Source organism: Pogoniulus pusillus, chromosome 4 (genome assembly GCF_015220805.1).
Source record: "Pogoniulus pusillus isolate bPogPus1 chromosome 4, bPogPus1.pri, whole genome shotgun sequence".
Taxonomy (NCBI): Eukaryota; Metazoa; Chordata; class Aves; order Piciformes; family Lybiidae; genus Pogoniulus; species Pogoniulus pusillus.
The window spans coordinates 16,912,843-16,937,287 of record NC_087267.1 but is presented as its reverse complement, the minus strand read 5'-3'; the positions used below and the strand labels follow the sequence as shown (position 1 = coordinate 16,937,287).

At 44.1% G+C, this 24,445-nt stretch overlaps 2 protein-coding genes and 1 long non-coding RNA gene across 5 annotated transcripts in view; 2 read left to right on the top strand and 1 right to left on the bottom strand.

Moving 5' to 3' along the window:
* Nucleotides 1–2,509: 2,509 nt before the first annotated feature.
* On the top strand, nucleotides 2,510–13,125 carry LOC135175039 (uncharacterized). Its single transcript, XM_064142867.1, has 6 exons — nucleotides 2,510–2,970; nucleotides 3,968–4,065; nucleotides 5,554–5,674; nucleotides 9,088–9,279; nucleotides 9,402–9,505; nucleotides 11,657–13,125. The coding sequence occupies exons 1-4, from the start codon at nucleotides 2,510–2,512 to the stop codon at nucleotides 9,134–9,136; spliced, it is 729 nt and encodes a 242-aa protein (XP_063998937.1). The 3' UTR covers nucleotides 9,137–9,279; nucleotides 9,402–9,505; nucleotides 11,657–13,125.
* TBK1 (TANK binding kinase 1) overlaps nucleotides 10,963–24,445 on the bottom strand; it is a 32,421-nt gene continuing 18,938 nt past the window's right edge. For 2 of the 3 annotated variants that reach the window (XM_064142258.1, XM_064142259.1), the window contains exons 12-20: nucleotides 23,508–23,609; nucleotides 20,404–20,482; nucleotides 18,874–18,995; nucleotides 18,671–18,747; nucleotides 18,291–18,330; nucleotides 16,031–16,132; nucleotides 15,838–15,934; nucleotides 14,706–14,812; nucleotides 14,164–14,368 (exon numbers count right to left, since the gene is read on the bottom strand). In XM_064142258.1, coding sequence (XP_063998328.1) covers nucleotides 14,164–14,368; nucleotides 14,706–14,812; nucleotides 15,838–15,934; nucleotides 16,031–16,132; nucleotides 18,291–18,330; nucleotides 18,671–18,747; nucleotides 18,874–18,995; nucleotides 20,404–20,482; nucleotides 23,508–23,609 — 931 coding nt within the window. Of the gene's footprint in view, nucleotides 13,507–14,163; nucleotides 14,369–14,705; nucleotides 14,813–15,837; nucleotides 15,935–16,030; nucleotides 16,133–18,290; nucleotides 18,331–18,670; nucleotides 18,748–18,873; nucleotides 18,996–20,403; nucleotides 20,483–23,507; nucleotides 23,610–24,445 lie in introns of those variants that run through there. The other variant, XM_064142260.1, reaches the window with a different exon arrangement.
* On the top strand, nucleotides 16,118–19,711 carry LOC135174743 (uncharacterized). Its single transcript, XR_010302069.1, has 2 exons — nucleotides 16,118–16,934; nucleotides 18,483–19,711. It is a non-coding gene; the product is annotated as an uncharacterized LOC135174743 (long non-coding RNA).

Below are 24,445 nucleotides of genomic sequence, written 5' to 3'. Positions count from 1 at the left end.
ATGATGTCTCCAAGGCCGTTTGGAAGCATTGGCACAGTAAGATAATGAAGTTCCCTTCATAAATACCAGAACTAACTAGGAAGTTGTTTGCTTTATAAATAGAGCAGTTCTTAACCTTTCCCCAGTTTGGGGGGGTGGGGGTGGGGCAATTAAAACTCCCCCAGCAAATAACCAACATCCATCTTGTTGAAATAAAATCTTCACAGCTGGGAACTTTAATAGTCAATGAATCTTCAGCTGCCTAAAGCAAAGGCACTATCTCAAGGTCTGGGTTCAGGTATTCTATCAGAGTGTCTGCAGATAAAAAGAATGTCGCAGTCTTCAGAGGTCTCTTCTATCAAACCTTTAGCGGGGGGAAAAAAAGGTAGCATTTAAAACCACCACTCAACAAAACCCACCCTCAGTTTTCCCTGAGCAGGGTAGGCAGAGAGATTTGCAGAGGGTGCTCAACAGTGTTCTGGAACATTCCAAATTCCTTTCTTCTCCCCCCCACCTCCGCCCTGCAGGCTTGAAGGGGGAACTGTGAGCTGTGGGCTGGTGGGAACCAAATGCCTTTTTTGGGGTGAATAAAAAGGACTGGGGGTATGGGTAAGCCCCATGGGCTGCAAAAGAGCAAGTGAGAGAGAGATAGGAGCAGTCCCCTGCACAAGGGTGCTTGCAGCCTTCAATGCTGAAAATACTTGGAGAGGATTAAAAAACATTTAAAGCTGTAAGTATAAATGTGAGGTACTCCAGTAGAGGAAAACCTCTCCTTTTTATCTAGATATTAAAGAATTGTATTAATTTATATGTAAAAAAGATTTTGAAATGCCCTGCCCTCTGTATCTCCTCTACTATATAAAAGCTTTCAAAATGTTTTTTAAAATCGTGAATAGAGCCACATAGAGTTTTGAAACATAAATATCGACTGTGTATATGTAAATTTAAAATAGTGCATTTTCTTTCGTGTGCGTTGTTTGGGGTTTGGGTTTTTATAGCTTACATAGGAAAAAGCCGAGCTGCGCCGCTCAGCACGCACGGGGGAGTTGTCAGTGCTGCCACCCTGTGTTTCACTGTGCGCACTGCAGGTCTGCAGCCGCCTGTGCCGCCCCGTTAGTGCTCGCTGCTGCCACCGTGTGATGTGTTGTCGGTACTGCAGGTCTGCAGCTGCGTGTGTCGCCAGGTCAGCGCTCAGTGCTGCCTCTTCGTTTTTTATCGCTGTTGGTGTTGAAGTCGTGCAACGGCGTGTGCCGCTCTGTCTTCGGTGCTGCTGCCTCGCTTCTAAATGTCCCGAATGCTCGAAAAGCCTGAAAATTCTTAGGGGAGAGAGAGGAAGGGGAAGATTAAGAATTATTTAAGCTTGTAGGTATTACTGTGAAGAGTTAAAAAGACAGAAATCTCGGGGTTTTTTTCATAGATATTTTAAAACAATTAATTTCATAGAATCAGCCAGGTTGGAAGAGACCTCCAAGATCATCCAGTCCAACCTAGCACCCAGCCCTAGCCAGTCAACTAGACCATGGCACTAAGTGCCTCATCCAGGCTTTTCTTGAACACCTCCAGGGATGGTGACTCCACCACCTCCCTGGGCAGCCCATTCCAATGTCAATCACTCTCTCTGCCAACAACTTCCTCCTAACATCCAGCCTAGACCTCCCCTGGCACAACTTGAGACTGTGTCCCCTTGTTCTATTGGTGGTTGCCTGGGAGAAGAGACCAACCCCACCTGGCTACAACCTCCCTTCAGGTAGTTGTAGACAGCAATGAGGTCACCCCTGAGCCTCCTCCAAGCTAAACACCCCCATCTCCCTCAGCCTCTCCTCACAGGGCTGTGTTCCAGGCCCCTCACCAGCCTTGTTGCCCTTCTCTGGACATGTTCCAGCACCTCAACATCTCTCTTGAATTGAGGGGCCCAGAACTGGACACAGTACTCAAGGTGTGGCCTGACCAGTGTTGAGTACAGGGCAGAATAACCTCCCTTGTCCTGCTGGCCACACTGTTCCTGATGCAGGCCAGGATGCCATTGGCTCTCTTGGCCACCTGGGCACACTGCTGGCTCACGTTCAGCTACTATCTACCAGCACCCCCAGGTCTCTTTCTTCCTGGCTGCTCTGTCCTCAGCCTGTAGCGCTTACAGTTAAGAACGCAGCACCCACTGTGTTATAAAGACGACTTAAGAATATCCAACCCTGTGCTGCAGCGGTGGGAGCGCGTTCTAAGCGAGTTGGCGCATGTGCCACAGGACCTCTGACTGCGGCGGCACCGGAGCTGCGCGTTGCTACGGACTCCGCGCATGCGCCGCACAGCGACGCGTTGCTATGAAGTCCATGTTCTCGTATAGCCGCGCTGGCTGCGGGCTCCGCGCATGCGCTGTGCAGCTGCGCGTTGCTATGAAGCCCAGCTGGCTGCGGGCTCCGCGCATGCGGTGTGCAGCTGCGCGTTGCTACGAAGCCCAGCTGGCTGCGGGCTCCGCTCATGCGGTGTGCAGCTGCGCGTTGCTACGAAGCCCAGCTGGCGGCGGGCTCCGCGCATGCGGTGTGCAGCTGCGCGTTGCTACGAAGCCCAGCTGGCTGCGGGCTCCGCTCATGCGGTGTGCAGCTGCGCGTTGCTACGAAGCCCAGCTGGCTGCGGGCTCCGCGCATGCGCTGTGCAGCTGCGCGTTGCTACGAAGCCCAGCTGGCTGCGGGCTCCGCGCATGCGCTGTGCAGCTGCGCGTTGCTACGAAGCCCAGCTGGCTGCGGGCTCCGCGCATGCGGTGTGCAGCTGCGCGTTGCTACGAAGCCCAGCTGGCTGCGGGCTCCGCGCATGCGGTGTGCAGCTGCGCGTTGCCGTGGAAGCGGCGCATGCCGGGGGCTCGGCCTTGCAGGAGCGCAAGCGCCGTGAGGCGCAGGGCGGTGTCGCGCATGTGCTCTGCAGCTTGAGCCGGGCCCCGCGGCGGCGGTCGGAGGGGATCCGGGGCGGTCGGAGCCGAGTCGAGCAGAACCGAACCGAGTAGGTAGCTGAGCCCGATGGGGCCGGGCCGGGTCGCGCTCCCGGGTGCCGCCGGCGCGATGGCGCTGCCCTGGGAGCAGAGGGGTCCCGGAGAGTCCGATCGCGGCGTCGGAGCGGCCCCGGGAGCCTGCGCGCCGCCGCCCTCTCTAGCGGAGGGGGTTCGCGCAGGGTTTCGGCAGGCCTCGCTCTGGTTTTTGGGGTCGCTGCAGGCTCGGGACCTCCAGCCATGTCTCCTTCGGCAGCTACAGGTGGTCTGAAGGCCTCTGGACGGGTGTTGGGTGTGATACAGGAGGTCTGGAGACATACAGAGTCTGGGATCCTCTAAAATAGGCCTGGGGATCTCGGACGGCCTTTTTGGATCACCTGAAATGCTCTGATGGCTTATAGAGGCGTCCGGGCGCCTTCGGAGGATCCCCTGGGAGCTCCCGGGGCGTTTCTGCAGGGCCCCGAAGGAGCTCGGTGTGGGGGGAGGGTCTCAGTGTGGTTTTAGGGTCTCTTGTCGGGTCCCCACAGTGTCCGGGCTGTTCCGTGGCGTTGTTCGGGCCTCGGCGGCCTAGCGCCACGGACTCTCGCGGTCACCGCTGCCCCCGTTTGGGCACGATGAGCTGCTGCTTGCTGCCACCTGCTGCGAAAGGGCCTGAGTGGCTTCTAAACGGGTTTGGGGGCGTCTAAAGTGGATCGCCTCAGACCCACTAGCCTCTAGAGGCTCCCTCTGGACGGTCCCGAAGGCAGTGGGAGGAGGGGGTTCAGTGAGGTTTAGGGGGTCTCTAGAGGCTTTCAGGTTTTGGGGGCCCACAGTACCTGGGGAGGTCTCACTCTGGTTTTTGGTGTCCTTATAGGCCTGGGACCCCCGGCCGTGTGCCCTCCAGCATGTGAAGGGAGTCTGGAGGCACCTAAAGCTCTGAAAGCAACAGGGTCTGGGTGCATGTATAGGTCGCTGGGCATCTAGAGGTGTTCTGGGGGAGATTCTGACAGGTGCTACATTCCTTTTGCACAGGCAGGTGGTGAGGCTCTGCTCAGCACCTTGGAGTGGCACAGCTGGATTAGAGAAGTCATATTCCTCGCAGTTCTCTCTCCATTTCAAACAGGACAAAGGTACAGACCATTTCTCTGTGGTTTGGTAATACTGATGAGGTTCAGCAAGACCAAGTGCAGGGTTCTGTACGTGGGCCAGAACAGTCCTCACTATCAATACAGACTGGGAGAAGAGGTGACAGGAAGCAGCCCTGTAGAAAAAGACTTGGGGATGCTGATAGATGAGAAGCTGGACATGAGTGTGTGATTGCAGCCCAGAAGACCAGTGACATCCTGGGCTGCATCAAAAGCAGCAGTGGCCAGAGATGGAGAGGTGATTCTGCCACTTTGCTCTGGTGAGACCTCAGCTGGAGTACCGTGTTCAGGTTTGGAGCCCTCAATACAGGAAGGATGTGGATGTGACAGAGTAGGTCCAGAGGAAGACCATGAAAATTCTTTTCATCAAAAGATGCAGTGCCAGCAGATCCAGAGAGGTGATTCTGCCATTTTGCTCGGGTGAGACCTCACCTGCAGTATGGCATCCAGCTCTGGAGCCCTCAATATAGGAAGGACATGGATCTGATAGAGCAGGTCCAGAGGAGGGCCACAAAAATGGTCAGAGGATCTACCACAAAGACAGGCTGACGGAGCTGGGATTGTTCAGCCTGGAGACCTAATTGCAGCCTTCCAGTACCTGAAGGGAGTATACAAGAAGGCTGGAGAGAGACTGTTTACAAAATGTGGTGATAGGACGAGGGGCAGTGGCTTTGTGATGGTTTGGGCTCTTACCCGCCCCCCCACACTCTTGAATTTGCCCCAGCTAACTCAGACGGACCCTGGGAATATAGATGAAGCAATTTATTTACAGCTAGCAGAATTTACAAGCAGCTATTTACAATATATACAGTTATATACAATTATATACAGAAATATACAAAGGATAAACAATACAAAAGCACAACTCCCCTCCCAGAAACCTGAGTCCCCAGGAGGGGCTCTCAAACCACCTCAACACCTCCCCCGGCCCTCTCAACCTTACCCCAGTTCTCAGGAAGAAGAGAGGTGCAGACAAGAGGTTAGGGAGCAGGGTTAGAAAGCAGTGATGTTAGAAAGATGTGTCTCGGTCTAAGGCAAAAGCAAGAGTGAAGAACCAATATGGAGAAAGTTTACTTCTTCTTCCCAGAGCTCTCAGCGAGACTGTGAGAGAAGTTGACATCAATTGTTTTCATTTCACTGCCTGTTGTCTAGTTCTTTTACCAAAACATTCAAGCTTGCTTCAAACTAGCACAGGCTTCAAACCAGAGAAGAGCAGATTTAGATTGGATGTTAGGAACAGGCTCTTTACTATGAGGGTGGTGGAACACTCTTAACAGGTTGCCCAGGGAGGTGGTTGGAGCCTCATCCCTGGAGGTACCCAAAGTGAGGCTCAACAGGGGCTCTGGACAACCTGATGTAGTTGAGGCTGTCCCTGCTGACTGTAGTGGGGGTTGGTCTAGAAGACCTTTGGAGGTGCCTTCCAGCCCAGACCATTCTGTAATGCTGAGCTAAAATAATGCTTTCTTTCCAAAGCCAGAGCTACCCAATTGGAGAAGGAACATCTCTCATGGACATATTACAGAGGGCTTCTCAGATGCTCAGAACACCCAGCTCAAATGCCAAGGGGAGACAGACAGAGCCGAGCTGAACTCAGGTGAGCTGGATGGATCCACGGGGACACAGATAGAGCTGAGCCAAGTGGGATGGAGCCACTGTCCTTTCAGAGGGGAGGGAAGACCTCTGGCATTCACTGAGAGACTGTTCTCTCTTACACGAGGATTCAACAAATCAGTTGATCCGATGTGATGGATCTGAGACACATTTTAGAACAGCTTACGTAAGTAATGGACTTTGAAGTTGCTTTGGGTGTAGCTTCCTTTTAGTTAGGAGAGAATTAAAATCAGAAGAGAGCAGTCTGCACTTTCTGTTACATAGTCTGTGTGAGCAGATACTCTTTGCAGCCTAGAGACTCCAGAAGTGTAACTAGAAGACTAAGCAGGAGTAGCATGGTATCTAGTTGTAAGGTTTCTAAACTGCCCATAAATGCTATTAACAGCAAGCATTTAGAACCTTGATCCTCCCCTCTAAGTCTCTATCTCAAATGGAGAAACCCTTTCAAAAGCCCCTGCTTCTTCCTCTTTTCCCCTCCTGATTTGGGGCCTCACTTCTAGTGCTTCCAGTAACCCCCAAATTTCTTTTACAGTGCTCCAACTGTGGCCCCACTGTCCTCACAGTACCTCCCAGTATCCTGTAATCTCTTCCCAGTGCTAGCGTTAACACCACATGCTGCCCAGTCTCTCCCACTGCTCCCAGTAATATCCAGTGCTCCCCAGTCCTTCCTAGTAAAACTCAAATTCCCTTCCCAGTGCTCCCAGAAACATCCAGTGCCCTCCAAGTCTCTCCTATTGCTCTGAGTTCCTCCCAGTAACTCCAAATTTCCTTCCTGGTGCTCCCAGTGCCCTCCCCAAACCCCATTGCTCCCAGTAACTGCAAAATCCCATTCAAGTGCTTCCAGTGCCATACCTGGAGCTGTTCAAGGCAGGATTGGACATGCCACTTGGTGGCATGGTCTAACCTTGAGCTCCATGGTAACAGGTTGGACTTGATGATCTATGAGGTATTTTCCAACCTTGGTGATACTGTGATACTGTAAGTGCCCTCCCAGTATGGCCCCAGTGTTCTTCCAGATCCTGCCAGTGCTCCCAGTAACTCCAAATTCCCTTCTTAGTGTTCTCAGTGCCCTCCCAGGTCTTCCAGTAACCCTCAAACCTCCTTCCCAGTGCTCCTAGTGTGGCCCCTCATGTCCTCCCGATAGCCCAAACTCTCTTCCAGTACTGCTTAATCTCCACCAGTGCTCCCAGCAGCACCCAATGCCCCTTAGTGCCTTCCAGTGCTCCCCGACTTCCCAGTACTTTCCCAGCCCCACCAGTGCTCTCAGTAACTGTTGAAATCTCATCCCAGTGCTCCCAGTAACACTATGTGCCCTCCTGGTGCTCCCAGTGTGGCCTCAGAATTGTCCCAGTCCAGCCCAGTGTGGCCCCAGTGTCTTCACAAGTCCCTCTCGCTACCCCAAAATGGATTTCAGTGCTTGCAGTAAATACCCAAAGACCCCCAGGCCCACCCAGTGCTCCCAGGATGGTCCCAGTGTGCTATCATAGAATCATAGAATCAACCAGGTTGGAAGAGACCTCCAAGCTCATCCAGTCCAACCTAGCACCCAGCCCTGGCCAGTCAACTAGACCATGGCACTAAGTGCCTCAGCCAGGCTTTGCTTGAACACCTCCGGGACAGTGCCTCCACCACCTCCCTGGGCAGCCCATTCCAATGCCAATCACTCTCTCTGGCAAGAACTTCTTCCTAACATCCAGCCTAGACCTCCCCCAGCACACCTTGAGACTGTGTCCCCTTGTTCTTCTTCCTAGTGCTCCACTATCCCCAAATTCCTAGTGCTCCTAGTACCCTCCCTCTTCTCCTCGTGCACCCAGTAACCCACAACCCCTTCTCAGGGCTCCCAGTGTGACTCCAGTGTCCTCCCAGTATCCCAGAACTGAGCCCGTTGCTATGGCGGTGGCGCCGCCGTTGCTATGGGCGTGTGCTGCACGCTGTCGTGCTCGCTGCTGCCGCCGTGTGGACATGGCGGGAAACTGCTCTGGTTTGGGGGACTCCAGGGCAGCAGGTAGCCACAGGCTGGTGCCATGGCTCTTGGCTAACCAGGACCCACAGGGAAGGGAATTAGAACGTGTGAGAAATTAAAGGGTAAGGCTCTTGTAAAATGCCGTGGGATTTTTGTTTGGTTTCTGTTTCTAAGATTGCTTCTTTTTTTTTTTTTCCTCTCTTTTTTTTTTTTTTAAGTTTAGTTTGAGTTTGGTTGGTTTTGGTTGTCTGTTTAAGGGAGCTTAATTGTTTTGCCTGAAACCAAGTTGCAGATTTGTATCTGGCCTCAGTCACAAACCCTGACAGTAGGGATGGTTTGATACTAAAATGTGGAAATGTTGGAAACCCAATTTCTCGTTGCAAGTGGCTCAGAAATGGATTTCCTTTGGAAAATAGAGGCAAAAATATCTGTGTGGTACATTGCTGTGAAGTGCCAGTATTGGGGACCAACCTCTAACCACCTGTAACTTCTCACTCAGAGCTTGCGTGGAGGAAATTAACTTCTCCATAGGCTTGTTATGGCTCCACTAGCCCCTGTTGTTCTCCCATCCTGTGACTAGATAGCTTTAGCTTGGGCTAGCTGTTAAGCTTACTACCTGATGCAGAATGTACTGCTCTGTGTTCTGAAGGGGCAGCTTCATCACCAAAACATTTTGCATATTCAGGGTGAAGAATTTGGCCACAGAAGGTGCAGTAGGTTTTTAATATTTGGTTTTGTTTTCAAACACTCAGGCACCTGTGGCTCACCTGTGTGTATCTGCCAAGGAGAGTAACACAGAGCTTTTTTAAAGCTCTTTACAAATCCTGATGCTTGTAAAGGATAAAAAGATCAGGATGTGAGGTAATTACAATTCAAGGGAATTTTCAGCTCCAGGGAGTAGCCTCTGCCCCGCTAAGACTGATCAGCAGTGTTGGTTTACTGAAGAGCTCCGGCATGGAGTGTTTGCCTTTATCGTAGCACTTTTCATTGAGTGGGTAGCAAGAAATAAAAGCTGACTGGATCTCACAAATGTGGTGGACAAACCAGTTCAGATATCAGCTGAGCATGCTGCCTTCTGGTCAGGGTTGTCATTTTGAAGATAACTGATCATCTCAGCAGACTGTCACAGAGGTAGTTTTTATTTGTGGAGTCAAGCCTTTAATTCTTGTTTATTAAATGGTCAAAATGAAGGGAGAAAAATTGCAGTGCAAGGGCGTTTTAGCCTGTGCTGGGTTAAAGGTGGAGCCTGTGTTTCCTGTAAAAGGCTTTTGTGTGTGTGGGTTTGTGACTTTATGTTTTATTTCTGGGATGCATTTAACATCTGTTCCTTCCTACTTTCCAACTGGAGAGCTGGTACTTCTCATTTGCAGGACACTCTTTAAGGACAGGTAACTGAATTTCATTGTGGTTAAAGCAATCTGTTGTTGCTGCAGGAAGCTGTGGCCTGGAGAGCCTGAGACGCAGCATCTGGCAGGCTTCTGAGCAGCCCTGGGTGCCATCCCCTCTTGGGGGAAGCAAAACCACTCATGTTTCCCGGGAAAGGTTCAGTCTCTTTCTCACACAAGGAGTCAGCAAATCAATTCCTCCGATGAGCCTGATCCAAGACATGTTTTAGAACAGCTTCTGTAAGTATCTTAAGTATTCCTGAAAAGTTGGTGCTAGTTAATGTAGAGAAAGACATACTGGATGGTTTGTGTTGCATCTTCCAGCTACTGTATTCTAAAATGTCTCTGTGTTGACTTTGTAGATTGCATCTGTGGGAAGTGTGAAGGGAACTGGGCATCATGTCTGCCGAGACACAGAAAACAGTCTTGCACGTGGCAGGAGAGTAGTGAAGCTGCAAAGGCGCAGGTGAGTGAGATGGGGACAGCCTCCTAAAACCAGTGCTTGCAGCCCTGAATGGTTGAAACCCTGAACATTCTTGGGGGGGGGGGGGTTAAAAAAAAATTAAACTCTGAGTATTAGTGCAAGGGGTTACAACAGAGAAAAAGCTCTCGGGTTTAACTAGATACTGACAATGGTATTAATCTCTATCTAAGGTAGAGGGGTGGAAGGGTGGTTGGGAGCCCCTCCTGGGGACGCTGATTTCTGGGAGGGCTGTTGTGTTTCTGTATTGCCTTTAACTTATATATAGCTGTATGGATTTGTGATATGTTGTAAATATCTGCTTGTATACTGTGCTGAGCTGTGAATATAAAGCTTCATTCCTGCCAACTGAGTCTATTCTGGGTAATTCCCTAACAGTGGAGGTCAGGTAATTCCCAAGCCATCACAAAAAACTCACAAAGGTACAGGCCTGCAAGAGGGCCAGTGTGTCCAGGAGGTGAACTGGGAAGCGTATTTCATAGCCATAAGTCCTGCATCCCTATAAAACTGACCACAGTTTTCTTCTCTCCTCCTTGGAGGACATGCTTATCTCCTGTGAAGGAGTGAGGCTAGGTCAGACTTGGAAAAGCTCCCAGTTAGGCCTGGAGTGGCCTAATAGGGGCCTGGAGCTGCCAAGCTGAATTTTAATTGTTTTGGTATGGACTTAGAGAGGCATTGAGGGGTGGGGGGGAGAGTGGCAGCATTTGAAGGCCTGAGTGTGTTGTCCTCAGTTAGAGAGAGGTGTATATGAAGCATGGCAGAGATGTACTGTGGATTTTTGGGTATCTTATATGCTTTTCTACTGTTGTATGACTTTAAACTTTCCAATCCTGTGTGTGAAACATTTATCTTTTACCCCTTTTTGTAAAAGAGCATCTGTCTCACTTTAAACTAAGACAGACAGGCTGGTAAGGCCAGTTTTCCTCTGCACAGACTAAGGTGTAGGTGTCCACCCCAGTGATTTGCAGGTCCTTAGCTAGAAGCCATCACTGGTTTAGCTAACTAAATGTGGCTTGCCAAACCAACTGCTGTGCCTCCCTTGGCAGGGATTCCTGGCTATGCAACTACTTCATGTGTTTAATTTTACTCAAAAAAGTTCATACAAGTGCAGTTTTATTCCACATCTCCTCTCCTCTAAGCTTCAAGCTTTAAACCCCCCAGAGATAATCTTTTCCATTCAGCCCAAATGATTCACGTTACACTTCTAAACTGGCGCTGATTGGCAGCAGAGTGGTTAAATTAAAAAAAGCCAAGGCTTAGTGGCTCTACCACAGAGCCTGTGCTGGCGATTCTGTTGTCCAGGATGAGCTTTCTGGACAACTGGCTAAGCTGGAGTTTGCACCTTCAGATTTCAGGCTTTGTATTGTATTTAAATAAGACCTATAAAGGTAACACTGAAAGAAAGCGGAATCATGGGAAGACACAGAAGCAAGCACACACCGTACAAGAAGTGGTTGATGATGTATTTATGTCTTTAAGTCATTCACTCATGCATTTTTGCAGTTCATATGAAGACAGGCTTATTCAAATAACAGACCAGTAATATAGTAGGCTGACCCCTCCAAAACAGTAAGGCAGCTTCAGGAGGAAGAACCATCTATCACTTTCTGTTATTTCTATTGGCAAATCAGTTGCATGACTGATAGTATCAGGATGCTTAGATTGAGCCAAAAATTGATGGTACTGTATGCTACACTATGACTTTGAAAAGACACTTCCTTCATAAGAATGGAACCAGTAGATTATCAGCTGATAACTTCAAGTTCCTTAGCTGCTGCTTAGTTAAAACTGCTTTAGCAAAAGAAATGTTAAGGAGATTAAGATTGCTGATGTATTTAGCAACACTAAACGTAGCAATGTTTAAAGCAAACATAAGAAAACATTTTCAGCCATGTAAAAGAATGTGGCACCTACACATAGAGACTATACTAAGAATAAACAAAAGTCAGGTACTGCACTAACTTTGTTTTTCAGACAGCTTCCATACAAAGAAGTTGAAAAATATACATTCCAGCTAACACTTCATTTCTTTCAGAATTAAGAATCTTTGAAGTTACAGGCATAAAACAGTAAAAAATAACAATTTAGGCACAGTTTGAGACACCAATTCAGTTTTTTTGTTTAACACTTATGCAGGTGTTCTAATGACAGCGTGGATGTGAATGAACCAGTGTACCAGCAGGCCTAAAAACATTCCAGTTGGACATGATTCTGGTGTTTTAAACCAAAACGTTAAGAATGCCACAGCTTGCCAAGGAAAGACACATAACAAACTTGCACTCCATTTGCATAGCTGGATTTTTCTGGGGAAAAAAGCCTGCAAAAAAAAAGAAGCTGCTCACGTGAGTATGGAAGTGTAAAAATATCTGAATTGCCTTTTAATATTGGAATCTCACCAAGAATAGCAGAAAGTGGCTCTCAGACATCAAAGTAGTGAATTTCCTTTTAACAATGAAAGAATCATGTTGTTGGTTTTTTTTAATGCAATAAAAATCCTCTGACCTGGAGAGATAAGCAGGGAATAAGCATCACAAAACTATAAAATGTTCCTGCTGTTCTGTTTGTACCTAAATGTTTGACTGTTAATCATGGAAAGTCCTAAGTCAGACCAGCTCTTCTAACAGACAAACATAGCAATTAGAAGTGGCAGTGGACGTCACTGAACGTCAATGGCCTGGTTTCCACAGGGAAAGAAAAGAGTCCAGTCATATTTGGACACTTTTCATATGAAACACATCGGTAGATCTGTAGTATCCAAAGTGACAGATGTTTTCTGAGTTTTTCCTTTGTTTTCCTCTTTTCTTTCTCCTCTTCTACATACTTTGAAGCAGACTCCTTCATTCTGCATCTCTGCAACCTGATCATATAGTGCTGAAAGCAGTAATTAGTGATACTGGAAAACAAGTATGTAGGTCTTAGTAAATTTTCCACCTCTATTTGGTATCTTGCTAGTAAGTCAGCAGTGAGGGTGGTACCTTTTCCAAGATCTAGATCTGTCACTTACTTTTCCACTATTCAGTTACCACTCAGGCATGCTGCTGTCTGGTCTACTGACTGCCCACAGATTCTCCCCATGCTGACTTTTAATCTCTTCTAGAAGTTATGCCCTCCAGCAGGACTCTGAAAAAGCTATCTTGTTTTAAGAACGCAGTTCTCTTGTGGTGAGCAACAGGATTTCAGGGGAATCCTGAAAATGCTGTACTCTCAAAGAGCAGTTTTTTACATGCAGTCTGACAACCTGGAGTGCAAAACCTCCATGTGCAGAGAAGTCAAGTGATTACAGAAATGGCACCAAATATGGAGAGGAACTTAAAAAGTTAATGTGGATGTGTTTTCTCAAGTAAAAGCAAACAGTTTGGATGCAAAAGGAAAGCAAAATGCATTCCTACTCTGTCCTATCTGCGCTCTTTGTCCCTGTTCACATTGATTTTAAAAGACTTGACTTAAAAAATCATCCTGCTCTGTGATGATCACTCCTTCAGCTAGACTCCCACATAGTATCAGTCATTAAAGGAAATCCAAAGCACACTTTAAAGACTATTCCTAATGTTGAGCTCTGCAAGTCCTCTTGCAATAAATACTAGACTGCATTCTAGAAAAAAAAAGGGCACTCTTCAAATCCAACAAATGTCATTTGCATCAGCAACACTTTTTTTTTTTCCCTTTAGAACTTTATCAAAAAACCTCCAAGGAGTTAAATTCCCTGCCAGGAGTAATTCTATCCTAACACTGACCCCCCCACACCCCCCAAAAAAAAAGATAGAGATTTCTCTTATATTTACATATTATACATATTTACATTTTTTAATACTACAGTTGTAGAGGGGAAAACCCCAACTGGATACAGATGTATTATCTGCCTTTCAGTGTCCCAACAGTACTTCCCCTTTGACAAAAAACAATTACAAGTCCTTTTCAGGTCCTTTGAAAGCTACATACAGTCCACGTTCCGACGACCACCATCCATAGTAGTCAAAGCACCAAATCTAAAAGGCAAAAAAAGCATTTCTTAGGTGATTGACTACATTACAGAATCAATCCTCAATTCATTTTAATTTTTAAAAGGGTTTTTACTTTCCCCTGCCAACTGTCAGCACATGCATTTGGATCTAACTTTTGTATGTGAAAATAGAAGAAAGATGAATACTATGCTCCAAGACTAGGGGTGGAGAAAAAAAAAACCCACATAACCCATTCAGCTTGAAGACAAATTTGAGCTCTACCAACAATTTCCCCATAAGCTTTCAGGAGATGACTCTCTTTACAGAGTTCATCTTCACAGGAAATAAAGCAAAGTCAGTCTGTATGAGATAGTGACAATACCTTCTCAGGATTTTAAGAAATACATTGGCTTCTTTCTCGTCACTTTATTTAACCAGTATGAAACCTGCAAAGTCTTTTCATTCAGACTGGTATCATTCCACAGCTGTTAAGTATGATGTCTAAACATGAGAGGAGCTAAAAGACACCACTGGCTTTCTGCACCACAGTATTGTGTGTAAGTACAGAATTAATCTGTGCAACAGATACTTTTGTTAGCTAAACGTAAGTGGCATGAAACAAAAATGCTACGTTTGCTGTGTTAGAATGATTTTACAGTAATGCTTCAGGGTTTTGCCTAAGTTTTTTGGTTACACTTCATTTCAACACTTCAACAGTGTATTTACAGTTAAAGAGATTATGGAATCATCCCTTAGTTTAAGTTCTGGATCTACAAAATGTATCAAATTAAGTGCCTTCCTAGTATCAGCCCAAAAAGGGAAAACAATTGCTTGCCTTTCCAAAATGTGATTGTTCTCAGCCAGCTCTTTAACAACCCCTTCCATTTCCTCCTTTAGTTTCTTCATACTGTAGTAATAAGATGTGAAAGAAAAGTTACAAGATTGTACAGGGACAGGTATCTCCTTTGATCACTCACCACCAGACAGCCTTCTTGCAGCATGCCAATACATAGAAAATAAGGGATAGGAAACAGGTTAGTTATTTCCTAAAAATGATGGAAGAAACATTAGTGTTGTCCCTTGTCCCCTACTACTTAGAAATCTGCACCACTTTAGCAAAATAAAAGCTTTTTTGCAATATGATATTGTTGCTCTTGAAATAGCAATCACTATTCATGTAATTAATTCATCTGTATAAGTGATATAGAACATTACACCAATCAATCTGAATAAGAAATTCTCACCCAAGAGTCATTTCCACCAAGGTGTTTGAGCTTGGGTAGACTGTATTCATTGTATGTTTCATCCCAGTGGAAGCTGCAAACATTTTTTGAGGCAGAGAATCTTGTACCTGGAGTAGATAAAAAGAAATCTAAGTTATAGTCTAAGTTGTTTTATGTAGCTTGATATCCACCTTAAAATCTTCTTTTAAATTCTCCATTGTTCTGATGCCTCATAAAATCATTACAGTAGTAAAGCAGCTGCTATTCCCCAAGTTGACATCATCAGAAGATGTTCTGTACTGTCAGAACCTATAGTTCCCTGATTTGTTCCATCTTAATAACTGTCTTATACTTTAATAATAAATGCCAAAAGGAGGAATTATCTGCCTGTTTGGAGATATCCTAAGGCAACAGAATCCTAATAAAAACCTGACACTTGTAGTGCTCCTAAAATACAAACAAGTAAGTAAAATGCTAATCTACCTTTCCTTCATAGCTTTTACACCTACCAGGTGTTTCACTTCTATTTCCTCTTTAAATAATGATTACAGTGTATGAAAATGGGGGTTATTCTTTCAATTTTAAGGTAATCTGTCAAGCTTGCATCCTGCAAAGTCACAGCCCCAATTTTAACACATTTTCCTTCACGTCACCAGCAGCATTAGTTTAGCACATATCCTTAAGGAGGCATCTCCCAACCTTGACTATGGAAGCAGTAGTTCTATTATTAAGATAATCTTCTGAATGCTTAGATATTATTATGCTAACAGTTACAAAGAACACTTCTTAATGAACCCAGATCCATTTGCACAGATTCTGGGAGGAAAATGCTAACACTATAAGAAAAACAAACACAAAACCAAACTGCAAACAACCAAAAGCAAACCTCAAAACCAATTCCATTAAAAAAAAGAAGAAATTTTTAAAAAAATTAAAAAAGCCAAACTGCAAAATCAAGTCAGGATCCAAAAAATGACACTACTCTCTACGCCGCTCTGACATCAGCAATGAAGCCACCATAGACCAAATCCTACACTCATGCAGACCTCTGTTTTAGCAAGAGTGCATTCATGTTAGACTCCCTATAAACAACACTACTGACATTAAACACTGTGGAGTGGTCTTATCTGTACATAATTTTGAAGTATTCTACCTCATTTATATAGTCCTGGTATTTGGATACCTCTTCTTCAATATCAAAACACTGGTTGGTAAGAGCCAGTAACTGCTTCCTTGTGTGAAGCATTTTCCTAAAATGGAAGAAAAATAAAGTTATTCTTGAAGTGTTTCTTTTATGAAAGTAGTGCAATGAATATTACCAAATATTAAAGAACTCAACAGCTTGCCTTGACCAGTCCTCAGCCTTGTCCAAAAATGCATCATACTTGCTGACACATTCATCTTTGAATAGAGCTATGGCTTTTGTAGCATGCAAATACAGCTTCTGCCTGCAACAGAGAAACAGCCAGAACAGTGTTAGACTGCTTTCAAAACCCTGTTACCCTTAACTTACTGTCCAAAACCTGGAGAAGAGGTATGTGGACTTACTTCATCCACCTTTATTCATGCTGTTGTAATGTGTATGGATTCAACACACTGCATCAATTTTGACAGTTTATGTTTCAAAAATATTCTCTATCAGGGAGAAAAAAATATTTGAAGCATTTAGTTGCAATTATGTCTATAGAAACAAATGGTCAAAAGCCTTCTCCGAGACAGCATTTATCTGAGCAGGTATATTTAAGGGAAAGTGGTTCTGAGTGGCAAGGGCAGAAACCCTTATTCCAGCAGGTATGAATAATGCATTATGCTGAGTAATAGGCATGCAACAAAAAAAGCAGGATTTTTGTGTCTGTAAATTTATAAGAAGATTAAAAAAGGAAGGAGATAAGGATAGGAAAGCAAAACCAAACTGAATTCTGCTTAGTGCTGCAGACAGCAATCCCAGTGCAACTGCCTTACTACGCTATCCACTGCACCAGTAATGAAATTAAAGGATGCTGGGACATTACAGCCTAGTGCCTGCTTCTGGTGTTAGTCATTAAGTCTTGCATGATAGCTGTTGGTTAATCCAAATTCTGGCTGGAGTGTAGCTAGATTGTCCTCTGACATGCATGCTTATCATTCAACCAAAACAAAATCCTAACCAACTGCTGCATCCTTGTCTATCTAATGGTAAATACTGTGAAGATTCCTTCCCTGGAGACATTGAGAACCCACCTGGATGCCATCCTGTGCAGCCTGCTCTAGGTAAACCTGCTTTAACAGGGAGGTTGGACTAGATGATCCCTAGAGGTCCCTTCCAAACCTTACCAGCCTATTTACTCACCTATTAATGCAAGGACACATTCCGAGTAGTAGGAAAAGCTCTACAACTTCTTTAACCTGCCCAAGGGAGTTTTAAAATGAGCTACAGATTGTGTCCCAGTGTTTGGTTATATTCCAATGATATCCTTAAGTCTGTATGACAAAATTACTGCTCACATTACCTCTCACATGAGGTTCAGGCCCTCGCTGTTGAGGGGCAACGATGTGTCCAAGTCTCTGTCAGCTTATCTTAAGAGATTTCCTGCCCCTACTGTCCTTTATCTTAAGGCAAGCTCCCTTCCACTTCATAGTTACCCCATTTAGCTTTCACTGTGGGAAAACCCAAGTGTCATGGCTATGAGTACATCAGTGCCTTCTGCATGTTACCTTTCTACCTGTTACTGTTAAGCCTCACCAGTGGTAGCAACAGCAAGAATTACAGGAGCAGCATCTAAATTAAGACAGCACTCAGCAAAGTCCAGGGAACCACTCAACTGATCAGCTACCAGGATAGTAACTTAATTACTTACACATAAACACCTGGTATCATTTGAGATGAACCAGAATACCCTGCCCTGCTCTGGACAGTCTATCCAGAAAGATACCTCCCAGTCACAGAGCATCGCCTCAGGTGCCTAAGAGTAACTTACACAATATAAGGCATCTGCATATGGGGAACTGAATCCACACTGAGATAAGGACAGCAGTATGAGCAAAGCAGCTGTTTACAAATACTCAACTGCAGAGTCAGTGGAGCCTAGTGGGGGTCCAGACACCCAGGTGACATACAGATGCTCAATGTGGACACCTCATAACTGACAGTTTTAAACAGGTATGGAGAACTGCAGTAAAACTTATTTTGTATGCTTTGTTTCCTGGTAGATCAGATAGTCCATATTTTATTCATCTGCAGGAACTATCTCCATCTTAAAGTCACTTTATTCTTACTGAAGGCTTTTTTGTCATTTCCCCCCTCAAAAAAAAAAGTCAGGGAAATAACCTTTCTGTATGACAGTTGTCCCCAGATAATGAACAGTATTTCAAGCCCACATTCAGAAGTACCCATGAAGATACTCCAGAGCCAGAAAGCAGGTGCTTTAAAGCAGTGCTTTAAAGGAGGTGCATTATCATATGCTGGCACTACTATGTATTTTAAGATATTTAAAGAAATCGGTTTTTTTTTTCCACAAAGCAATCCTAAAGAGGTTATAATTTACAATAAAAACCAATAGAAGAGGTTATTGGCAGGAACATGTGAAAGGAGCCATGGTATTTTCCACAGGTAACTTCAAAACTTACTTGTCAAACTTGTGGATTTGTTCTTCATTGTAAGGAAGTCCTAGGATCAGAGCAGATGACAGACATTACCACTTTCATTCTGTTAGTTGTATTTATGTAAAGCTCCAGTAAGTTTACCCATTTCCTATATGGTTTATGTCTCCTATCCTGATAGGTAAAAGTGCTGATTTACTTTTTTTTCCTCCTTTCCAGTCCTGCAATTCGAACTTAGGAGATGAGTGGTGGTGTTTGATTCACAGAGGCTTTAAGACAGTATCTTGCTTAGAAAGACCAGTTCCTGACTAACTCTCCATTCCTATCACAAATATCCTAGTAGAACAAAGACTGATCTGTCTTTGCATTGTAGTTCATGCTGAAAGTTAGTTGAATAAGTTACTTACTCCGTTCTGCTTTGTCTTTTTTGAACTGATAATAAATATCTGTGATGAATCTTAGCAGCGCTTGCAGCCTTTCTGGACTGGAGTGACAAAAGGAAGAAAATTAGATATTTTATATAGAAATTTAAGTCCTGTTAATGAATTTTATCACTTATGACTCGATATAGAATTAAATACTTATTAAAATAACTAACACAGTTACTCACTTTCTGTCCTTTGGATGCATGCCTTCCTGATTTGCCCAGGTGTCAGCCAGTAAGCCACCAGGAGACAGTTTGGATTTGATATCTTGAAGACTAGTTTCTATCGTGCCCTGAGAGCTGGAGAGCTATTTAAGAGCAAGAAAGTTCCATTTTACCACTGCATAAAGTGAAAAATCACTTGAGGCTGAAAACAGACTGAACACACTGATACTATAGACCCATTTGTTTTGCTGACCCTTCCTTAAAGAATATGCCAAAGAACTATCTGCCTAAGCTTTACTAAACACAGGGTAAGGCATGATATTGTTAAAGAATGAATCACCTTTGATGATATTTCTGTTAATTAATGTTTTTATTTCAACAATAAGTTTCTATCTTTATAATATAGTCACTATTTTCTCCTACACTTTATAATATAGTCACTATTTTCTCCTACACTTGCTCATTTGGTTTGTTAAGAATTTGTATGACTATTGACATAATAGACACTTTTCTTACCCTGCCTTTCAAAATAAAACCACACTAATCCCCTTTTGCTTTTTGTACACTGATCCAGGATATTCAGTGTGTGAAGTTATTTTCAATTCTTCCTTACTTTGTCATAATGCACATTTCAAAGCAGGTCATTCTGAAAAGTGCTTGTGTATATAACATTTTAGAAAGCCAATGAAGCAGCTAAGAATACTTCAAGGAAATGGAAAGAAAGACTAGGAAACAAAATACATTTAATGGTGGCAATTTTTTACTTAAGCATTTTAGAAAACAAGAATGTATTTTCAGGAACTTACATTTTCCCTACACCATGCTAATAAAAAGGATTTACCCTGTTTTCAGAAAGATATCCACATCTCAGTCTGGGCATTTTAACAAAGTTTGGAAGCCTATGAATGTGAAAATTCAGACTTGTTATTCTGTTCTCCTCCCCCTCTACTCTGCCCTAGTGAGGCCCCACCTAGAATACTGCATCCACTTCTGGGCTCCCCAGTTCAGGAGGCACAGGGATCTACTGGAGGGCTACAGGGATGATTAAGGGACTGGAGCACTGCCTTACAAGGAAAGGCTGAGAGATCTGGGGCTGTTTAGTCTGGAGAGGAGAAGGCTGAAAGAGCATCTATTAAATTAATATAAACAGATGAGGGCTGGGTGTCATGAAGGAAGGGACAGCCTCTGCTCACTTGTGCCTTGTGACAGGACAAGGGGCAATGGATGTAAACTACAGCACAGGAAGCTCCACCTCAACATGAAGAACTTCTTTACTGTAAGGGTGACAGAGCCCTAGAACAGGCTCCCCAGGGAGGTTATGGAGCCTCCTTGTCTGGAGACTTTCATGCCCTGTCTGGATGTGTTCTGTGCAACCTGTGCTAGATTCTATGGTCCTGCTCTGGCAGGGGAGTTGGACTCGAAGATCTCTGGAGGTCCCTTCTAAACCATAACACATCCTGTGCTTCACTAAACCCCACTCTTTTATTTTATATATGTGTTTTTTTTAGCAACACCATTTTGAGAATGATAGAGACTTTGTAAGATACTTACACGCAAGAGTTTTGTGTGTATCTCTGAAATTTCATCCACTTCTGATGCTTCCAAGTTGACCTGCATCAAATTCTCATATCTGACCACAAAAAAAAGCACAGTTAAAAAAGCAGTGAATACATTCAACATTTTCCTTGAATCTCAGGTATATGAAACACAGTAGCTGTCAAGCAGCAACTACAAAATGCTGACAACCTCTAGTGGCAAATAATACTGCAAACATCTTGGTTACAGAAAGAAGTATTTTTCCTCTACATTTCAACTGTTAAATGTGATGGTTTGGGTGTTCCCTGCCCCCCCACACTTTAGCAATCACCCAGACTAGACTCAGCTGGCTCTGGAAATATGAATGAAGCTTATATTTACAGCTAGCACAATATACAAGCAGATATTTACAGTATATACAGTTATAGACAGAAATATACGAGGTAAAAAAGTAATACAGAAACACAACTCCCCTCCCAGAAACCTGAGTCCCCAGGAGGGGCTCTCAACTGCCCCTTCACCTTCCCCCTACCCCTATCAACCTTACCCCAGTCCTAAGGAAGAATAGAGGTTCGGCCAGGGGGGTTAGGAAGCAAAGTGGATTAGTCCAAAATGGAGAGTGAGGTTAGAGAGTAAGATGCAGCTCAGCCAGCAGCCCAAGTGAGAGTGGTTATCTATGGTTTTTTATTTCTTGTTCCTATGCATCTCAGCAAGCCTATGAGTGCAGTAGACATCACCATTGTTTTCCTTTCACAGCCTGTAATCTAGTTCTTCTCACCAAAGCATTCTAGCTAGCTTCAAACTAGCACAAGAAATTCAGAGCTTCCATTTCTGACTTAATTCTATTGTCACTACTTGTACTCAACAGGCAGTGGAAAACTATTTCCTCTCATAAAATAATTTTTGAAGGGGTAACAAACCAGTTACTTAAAGCAGTCAGTGACACAGACTAAACAAATCAATACTCCAGTGCATCAGAGTGCACCTAGGGAAACTTACTGGAAAGATGGAGTTACCAAAATCTGAAGAACCATTTCCTATTGTTCCTACTGATACTTTCTACATGACCACAGCTCATGTGCCATATAAATCATGACATTTTTTGCCTGGTGAGTCTCATTTTCTTTTTTTAAACTACCATCAAAACCAGCTCAGCTGCTTTCAAAAAGCCACATGCTTTGCTCAAACTCAGTACCTTACCTTTTCAAATAAAACCTGTGCACTGTCATATTTTGAAGTACAGCCTTGAAAAGGGAGGATAAACAAGAGGAGAGGATGTGTCCTTTGCTAACTCTGTTAACAGTCTTCAGAAGTCAGTTAAACTGAAAATCCTGCCCCTGTGTAAGAGGCTAAAAGATCATGTGCAAACACATTGCAAATTTCTGTTCTTGTGTCAACCACTCCAGTTTGCAGGTGAATGTAATTCTTTTACACTGCTTCTCTGACATACTGCTGAGTGCAGTATGTCACAAAGCAGAACCTGCAGTGGTTTCTTTGGAGCTCTACTTGGCTTTCTTCTGTGGAGACCTGGCAGACTACAGGAAGAAGCTATCTGAATCAAACTGAGTGAACAAGAACCAGTCCTGTCAACTAGTGTAACACGGCTTGAAGAAGAGGTTGAATTATAGCTCTGATGATTTCTATCTAGGCTACACAGGTTGCTAGTTACCAACTTTGCCAGCTTCACAGTAGGTAGTTGGGTGTTGGGGTTGTTTTTGAAATCAAGTACCTTAAAGCCCAGGTGTATCAGTCTGTACCCATTTGGCATGCACACTGCAGATCCAACAAATCCATAATGGCTACATACAACCAGTGCAATTTGCATGTGTGTAACAGCTCCGATAAAGCTTAAGTCTACTCTGCAAACTCAGTGGCTCCACATGTAGCCACTTTGTGGGTACCTGCATTTTCACAGCAGCCTGGAAGCAAGTTTAGAGAATCCTATAACCAAGATGCCATTTGGAGGAAAGGAGCAGTAGGCTGAAAAAGAGAACAACTACCTATAGAAGAATCCTCTGAAGAGCTGAGGTTTAAAGTTTGTATCAGATCTCCTAACAATTGCATGTTTTAGAAACTAAGCCAGTGCTAGTTTGTGGGAAGATTGAACAAAACACTGTAAGACGTGACTGAGAACTGAACATTGAGTAAAACTCAAAGATGAAACAAAGGTCAGGAGAGAGAAAGAATGAAACCTGGAGGGAGAATTCAATGGTGCAATCCCATCTCCTGCAGACACTTGACTAAAAGAGGTAGGGCAGACGAGTCTGTCCACTACAGAACATTTGCTTTTCTTGGAGTGGAAGCCAAGAGAAGTAAGTCTCATGTGTTGAAAGAACCCAATTCTGTAATTGCTCCTTGTACATTTCGTCAGTTTTAAACAAAGTACTCAAGAAAACCCTTGCTACTATATAGGAGATCTGCACTGGCAACAGTGAGACTGTGCTCCAGACCTCTGCCACTTGACTTAACCAAAACAGACAAAAATAACATAATATCTAGGCATTTAAAAAAATTACAGAAGTAGAACTTCCTGGGCACTTTACTTTTGGCATCCTTATGTACTTGCACTGTGATCTAGTGATAGCCTAATGCAGCTTTGTTTTTTGGTAGTGGTTTTTTGCAGCTGCTCTACTTTATAGTTCAACATTGAAATTCCTTCCATGCAGAAAATGTTATGGTCTTAAAGCTGTGAATGGGGCAGTATTTAGAGGCATCCTTAATAAACATACAAAAGCAAACTCGGTGACAAAAGCATTGAAGCACTAATGAAAGGAAAGCTACTTCATTCTTTGTTCAAGCTTTGTTACAGTTCTAAAGTCAACAGCCGACAAGCTGAGGCAGAGAAGGAAAGAGAAAAAGAGCAACGTAATACAAAAGACCAATACAATCACTACTTAATAGTAATTACTTGTTCCCACTAGGTCAAACAGCAAAATTAGCACTGTGAGTAAAGCATATTACTAAATCTGCTTAAGTCACTGCCATCAGCAAATTCATGCTGGTTGATATTTGATTTTTAATATGCAAGAATCTTGTAAATAAACATAACTTAAAATACCACTATCATTAAAGATGGTAATAAAAAAAATCAATGTGTTCAGTATAGTACTTTTACTCACATTTTCTCAGCTTTCTCAATGTTTCTGCTGCAGAAATCCAGCCTGATGACAACCTCTGTCTTTTTATGAACCAGTTCATTATAATCATCCTTGATTATTTCACTAAAAAAGCAAAGCATTAGTCTATAACAAAAGTATTCAATTGCTATCCTATCAGCAATCAGAAATAGAGTAATATATCTACAGCAATAACTGCTAGTAAGAATTGCTTTAAGTTAGAGATCCATTAGTACAATCCTCATTTAAAACTATCTTATCCAAGCTGCTCGATTGTACCTGCATATTAATAGCAGAGGACAGACTTAAATTATACACAGAAGAAAGTGAAATTGCAAAAACCAAGACCTTATTGTCCTTAAAAACAGAAAGAAAGAAAAAAATCAGAAAGCCTATTCGTATTCAAGGAAGTAATGAAAACCTCCTAAGATAGTAGTATCATAGTATCATAGTATCATCAGGGTTGGAAGAGACCTCACAGATCATCAAGTCCAACCCTTTACCACAGAGCTCAAGGCTAGACCATGGCACCAAGTGCCACATCCAATCCTGCCTTGAACAGCCCCAGGGACGGCAACTCCACCACCTCCCCGGGCAGCCCATTCCAGTGTCCAATGACTCTCTCAGTGAAGAACTTTCTCCTCACTTCAAGCCTAAATCTCCCCTGGCGCAGCCTAAGGCTGTGTCCTCTTGTTCTGGCGCTGGCCACCTGAGAGAAGAGAGCAACCTCCTCCTGGCCACAACCACCCCTCAGGTAGTTGTAGACAACAATAAGGTCCCCCCTGAGCCTCCTTTTCTCCAGGCTAAACAATCCCAGCTCCCTCAGCCTCTCCTCATAGGGCTTGTGCTCAAGGCCTCTCACCAGCCTCGTCGCCCTTCTCTGGAGATCACAGCATTATGTATCAATAATCACATTATATCTCAACTACTCCATGCTGGTG